This window comes from Lampris incognitus, chromosome 3 (genome assembly GCF_029633865.1).
Source record: "Lampris incognitus isolate fLamInc1 chromosome 3, fLamInc1.hap2, whole genome shotgun sequence".
Lineage (NCBI taxonomy): Eukaryota > Metazoa > Chordata > Actinopteri > Lampriformes > Lampridae > Lampris > Lampris incognitus.
The window spans coordinates 19821647-19827853 of NC_079213.1; the positions used below are offsets into that span (position 1 = coordinate 19821647).

At 44.5% G+C, this 6207-nt stretch overlaps 1 protein-coding gene across 1 annotated transcript; it reads right to left on the minus strand.

The window, feature by feature from the left end:
• Window positions 1–3284, minus strand: sapcd1 (suppressor APC domain containing 1). The gene is made up of 4 exons (XM_056276682.1): window positions 3186–3284; window positions 1074–1244; window positions 347–505; window positions 1–90 (listed from the first exon to the last, which is right to left on the minus strand). Exons 1-4 carry the CDS (start codon window positions 3282–3284, stop codon window positions 1–3), a joined length of 519 nt encoding a protein of 172 aa, XP_056132657.1.
• Window positions 3285–6207: the final 2923 nt, after the last annotated feature.

Consider the following 6207-nt stretch of genomic DNA (forward strand, 5'->3'; position numbering starts at 1 on the left):
TCAGTGAGCCTGTAATTCACTAAGCTGTTGAAGGAGAGCTTCTCTTTCCAATTCCAGTCTGGCTATCTGCTGATTCTTTTCACCCACTTCCTATCAAACATAAACAAACATAAAAGACAAGTCAGTTATGAATTAGTGAAACCACATGTCAGCCAAATATCGACACGCTAAGTTTGCTCAGCGAGGAGGGAAAGAGGCACCATTTCCAAATTAATCAACCTTTAATCCATCACCCATCTCATTAGGTTTAAAGTACATGCCACTTGAGGGTTTTAGATGTAACGTAAATGTAATGTAATGTAGATGTGGTCTAGGCCCATGCCAATGGCAGAGCTGGCATTCTCACCCGAGCCAGCACTGTGTTCTGCCACCGGAGGTCGCTGTCCACCACTGTGTCGGGCATGGAGGTGGCGCGGCTGCCGCTGGTCACATTAGGCTCACTCATAATGTTGCCCAGAGAGCCATTCACCCTCTGGATACGAGACCTCAGCGAGGAAGACCATGCCTAGAGAGAGAAAAGGAAAGACATGATGGTATAGAGGTAAAGAGACAGTACTGCGAACGAGAGCACAGCCGTGCTTCTACCTCCCACCAGCCAACCGATCACCCATCATGCAGTTAACCATGGCCATACCATAACCATATAGCTACCAAGTCACTCTGAATAACTGCAGCTGATTGTCTCACATGTACAATGGTTTGTTTTTTAAAACTTAGCTTACTGGTAGCTACTGGCTGCTTTTGCCCCATCTTGGGACAATTTTTGGTTGCAGCTACACCTCCATCAACTTCCTGACCTGCTCCCAAGACTGCCAACCTTCAACACTTTTCCTTCAGCCCCAACTGCAACTTCAGTCCCAGACTCCATACTAAATCTTCAACCCCATTTCCAGGCAAAGGCTGACTAATATCGCCATCTCAAAACCATAAGCTCAGATCCCATACCTCCTCCACTCCACCATCCAGGTCTCAGCTACACCTCTTTTTAACTTGGTTGGGAAATGCAGCTTAAAAATCAAATTGAAATGATCATCAGTTATCAACTAAGGTCCTGTCTTGGACAGACACGATACCTCTTCTCCAGTCTCGGATCTGGAGCGAGCGCGGGTTTTGGCCTCAACACCAGCCTGCCGGGCCCTGTTCTCCTCCAGCCTCCTGTGGTACCAGAGACGGGCCTGCTCCAAGATGTCCACACTGCACCACAGTGAGTCCTTCTCCATCTCCAGATCCTTCAGCCGCTTAATCTGAAACGAGCATCATGGGTCGTTCAATTTATTTTTCACCCCAGAACCCATCCATCCATCTATCCATTATCCAAACTGCTTATCCTGCTCTCAGGGTCGTGAGGATGCTGGAGCCTATCCCTACAGTCATTGGGCGGCAGGCGGGGAGACACCCTGGACAGACTGCCAGTCCATCCCAGAACCCAATGCGAAAAACATAAAGTTACTTTAGGACCTGGTTCAAAAGATAATCCTCTAAGGGCTCTCAATACATACTGATGCATAACATGCAGACATGTGAACAGAATTATAAAGCAACTTAATAGCGTTTGTGTGTGTGTGTACGCGCATCAGCCAGAGTATTTTGCTAGTAGCCGGGGGCTTAGTAAACAAGTCACATGTCAAGAACGTGACCCCAAAGGGGGTAAACCACACCAACAGCCTGCTGTAAAAGAGCGTGAACGGTGCAGAATTGCCTGTTGTCTTTCCTGCGGCCCCAAGGCTTTGTCTGACCACAGACCCAAGCTGCAGAGCAGCGGGAGGCCAATTTACTTCCATTGTTAACTCTCGGCTGGAAAACCAAGCGTTTCAAACAAGCTAATTTAGTGGTAACACTTGTACAACAATCTGGGAGTCGTATGGTGATCCATCGCTGGCATCACGTGTGTTAAGGGAGGTCGCGGTCCCACTGTCCACAGCGTTACACTGTCACTCAAATGACATTGGACAATACAAAGGATCAGATGTAATTCGCGAACCAAGGCGGAGATGGGAACATTTCACACACACTATTACACACCATGCTTTTTAGCCCGTGAATTATAATGCAAAACATATTTAAGATGTATTTTATTGATCAAGTATATACTCAAATGCTTGGTCACAGAGATGAGAGTAATCAGCAAGGGCTTTTTCAAATGAAAACCGGATGCTAGCTAGTGCTGGTCTTCACAGCTGAGAATAAAAGGCTAACTTTGTGTGTTAGCACAGTTAGCTAGCTACCGTAGCATTGGCTCTGTTTGTCAGGAAGCTGTCAGGGCTAGATATGTTTGGGAATGTGACACCTGGGCGGCTTTTGCCATGTACCTCCCAAAACAACACGTAATTATGGCTCACAGATGGAAAAATAACAAGGGGGAAAAAAAGTTTATTAGCTGTTGGAGTTTGATGGTAATCCTTAACCTCTTACTATCCACATTTGTTCCCCACTCAAACACTTGTGATAATGAATTTAAATGTCATGTTCGTCGCTTGCCTACTACTATTATAAGCAAACATCTTGTCTTTCACGTTCTGAATATCTCATTCTAAAGGAAAATTACTCTATATTAACAAAAATAAACTGTGATTTAGAGTCATGAATAATGTGTGATTGGCAAAGTGCTGACATTCCACTAAAAATATCAGGACTAGAAAAAAAGCATTATTTGAATTTTCTGCTTTTTTTTTTTTAATTGTCTTCATTTTAGAAATAGTGACCATTGAATTTCAGTTGCCCCCCCCAATCAAAGGGCTCTGTTGTATTTTTGGAATACAGTTCTTGTTTCCTTCGGTGGAATTAACACGGTTAGATTCAGATGTGCAACGATGAAGCCAAACATAGAACCATAGGCATTTGTTGCTCATCAGTGAGCTTGTGCGCTACAGTCATTTTTTCCTGCTGTAACCTCGAGCTGTATTGTCAGCATACCTCTTCTCCATAAATAAGCACATACTACATACCGAGCTGATAAGAATCAGAAACTCCAGAGAAACATAAACACACAGGAACCCCCCCCCTCACACACACACACACACCAAAGGGTGTGATAAGCAGTAACCAGTCATGACCACTTTACATGTCACCAAACACATGTACACACACACACACACACACACACACACACACATTCACATACACACACACACACATGCTTGCAGCAGCCCCCCCACCACGAACCATTGGTATCCGTCTGTCCTCACCCATAGGTAGAAGCGCAGTGCGTCCAGGCTATGCAGGCTGGTCCTGAGGGGGATGATGACCACGGTGTAGGAGCCAGAGCCGGAGGGAGGACAGGCCATTGGAGGACACAGACCGACAGCTACTACTGCCCCATACAGCTCCCTCAGCAACAGACAAACAAACAAACGGACGGACAGCTGACAGCATACAGCACGCCACTGGTTACCTCTGTCTGAATAATACCAGAGAGAGAGAGTGAGAGAAACAGAAAGAATGAGTGAGTGAGAGAGCGGTATTGGAAAAAAAGAGGCACACCACAGACAGCGTGGTGCCCCTGGGGCAAAGTAATGAAACATTCCACATGTCACTGCCATGACTGGTTAATCAACATACGGACAGAGACAGATGTACAAGTAAATACACATATGATATAGAGTGTGAAGGATGGTGGGTTAATGGGAGATGAACAGAACCGAACAGAACAAAATAGAACAGAACGGAACAGAATAGAGCAGAACAAATTAGAACAGAACAGGAGAGAACATATCAGAACTGATCAAAATAGAACAAAACAGAACATAACAGTATAGAACAGAACAAAACAAAATAGAATAGTATAGTATAGAACATAACAAACTAGAACATAACAGTATAGTATAAACCAGAACAGAACAAAATAGATCAAACCAGAACAGAACAAAATGGATCAAACCAGGGGTTTCCAGTTCCGCCACCGAGAATGGCAGCCTAATTTTCGAGCTCCCCGACGGTTTTGAGAAATAACCCCAAAAACGTTAGTTCTGTTAACACTAGTTAAGTTTTTTTTTAACAATGAAGAAAAGGGGTAATATAGACGCAGGACAACGATGAACGTGATGGAAAACGATCCCGAAGTGAGACGCGGCAGCCGAAGTAGCTCCCCAAACTCATCTCCGCCACATGGCGAAGACGGCCCCGAAGTTAGCCTGCGATGCGTTCTCAACGAACTCCGGCAGTTCAGAAGAGACCACAAGGCGGCACAGCTCTCCGACATTAAACAAGAACTAAAGAGAACAAACGACAGACTGGACGCGGCAGAGGGCAGAATTAACGAAATGGAGTCCGTGCTTTAAGCCACATCAACCTAATTAAGCGGCTAATACAGCATCAGGCTAACCTGGAAGCTAGGCTGATAGACCAGGAGGGCCGAGCGCGGAGAGATAATGTAAGGGTTTACGGAATACCCGAAGATAAAGAGGCCACCGATATGGTTGATTTTATCGACAAATTATTTAAAAGCGCGCTGGACCTTCCCCTTGACAGAGACGTCGAAATTGAGCGGGCACACCGGGCATTAGCGCCGAAGCCCAGCGGCAAGATCCGGACTATAGTGGTCAAGTTCGGGAGTTCTCGGACGAAAGAGGTGGTGCTCCGGAGAGTTTGGCAGAAAAGAGAAGTGTTCTGCAACAATGTCCGCTTTTACGTCGACAGTGACTTCCCCCCGGAAGTGCTTAAGAAACGTAGTGAATATGCCGAAGCCAAGAAAGTTTTGAAAGAAAAACAAATCAAGTTTCAGACACCGTGCCCTGCAAAGATGCGGATCCTCTACGACGACGGCACCCGGCTATTCACCCTTTGCAGACGCGTCAGTTATCAAGTGACGAAGGAGCCTGCGCCATGACGGACGGCAGTAAGTGATAGACCGGGAAATTCAAAAGCGAACAACAAAAACAAACAAAATATTGCGACGGATGAGTAGCTATTATAGTTTAAATTTAGGTGATGGCTACCAATAGTCAGAGTAATGTTGTGGAGTTGTCTCGTGAAGTGAGTCACCTTGTAGGACGGCACAAAGAGCGATATGTGGAGAAGCTAGCGATAGCAGGGTTAGCTACCGACCCGTACCTTCTTCCTACCGATGTGTTCACGGATCTAGCAAAATCGTCCAGTCTTCCCGAGTTCAATCCACACGATCTGTCCCACTATGTTACCAACGGAGTGTCCCCATACACAGGTGCTGACCTAAAAGCATACAAAAGTCTGGATGCTTACCAGTTCTTTGTAGCTGGTTGGGTTACAGAATCGCGGTGCTACGCTCACAGCAGGGGGATGTACTTCATAATGGCAAAGGTAAGACATAGCTAGTCAGATGTGTATGTTTTTAACCTGTTTCCCATAGGATGCCATCAAAACTCAAATCGACTGTAACCAAAAGCAGCTCATACTTTCCTTACCATTTCATAGTAGGTTACACAGTCTTGCCATCTAGCTAGCATTTGGGTCATTCCATAGAAAGTGTTAAGTTTGAGTCCACAACATTCATAGGGGAGGCATAATAAAACTGTCAGTAATGTTTTCAGTGTCGGAAGCCACTGATTCAAGTGTACTGGTTAGCATGAAGCAAAATACAATTAAATAATAAATATACAATTTGTACATTTTTAGCTGTTTTTGTTAAATTACAATCATTTTCTCATGTCCACTCTAACAATTTCTCACATTCATGTAAGGTAACACTTAAAAAAATATCACATAAATCTCAAACTTTTATTGTTCTTATGAGCAAAAATACTTCCCTCTTCATATGAAATGTGTTAATTAAATTAAAAATGCATAATTTTTGGTCAAAATATTATATATATGTCAGTTCAGGTTCAGGCCTTGCCTGTTGGCACACTGCACGGCACAGCAGGAAATCACCATCGTACCATAAAAGTAAAATAAAAACTAGCTTCAAACAACGAAATGTGGAACTATAGCTAACGTGCCTGCTTGTCTTAAATTTGACGCCCAAGTCTTCTGCCGTCCGTCATGGCGTTCATATTCCCCGCGAGTGGGACATGACGTCACGTGCAAAGGGTCAATAACAGCCATCCTTGCCAAAAGACTGGAAAAGATCCTTCCTCAGCTTATACATAATGACCAGACTGGGTTTATCCCTCAAAGACAAGCTCACGATAATATTAGACGATCATTGCACATATTAAACCATATCCAACATTATAAATTGGAAGCCCTCTTAGTTAGTCTGGATGCTGAGAAGGCTTTTGATTCAGTGAGTTG

Bases quoted from the DNA above. Each gene is read 5' to 3' on its own strand.
- sapcd1 (XM_056276682.1), bottom strand. From the start codon at position 3,284: ATGGCCTGTCCTCCCTCCGGCTCTGGCTCCTACACCGTGGTCATCATC. The intron at 506-1,073 runs GTATCGTGTCTG...TTCTCTCTCTAG, and splicing joins GATCCGAGACTGGAGAAGAG to GCATGGTCTTCCTCGCTGAG. The intron at 91-346 runs GTGAGAATGCCA...TATGTTTGATAG, and splicing joins AGAACACAGTGCTGGCTCGG to GAAGTGGGTGAAAAGAATCA.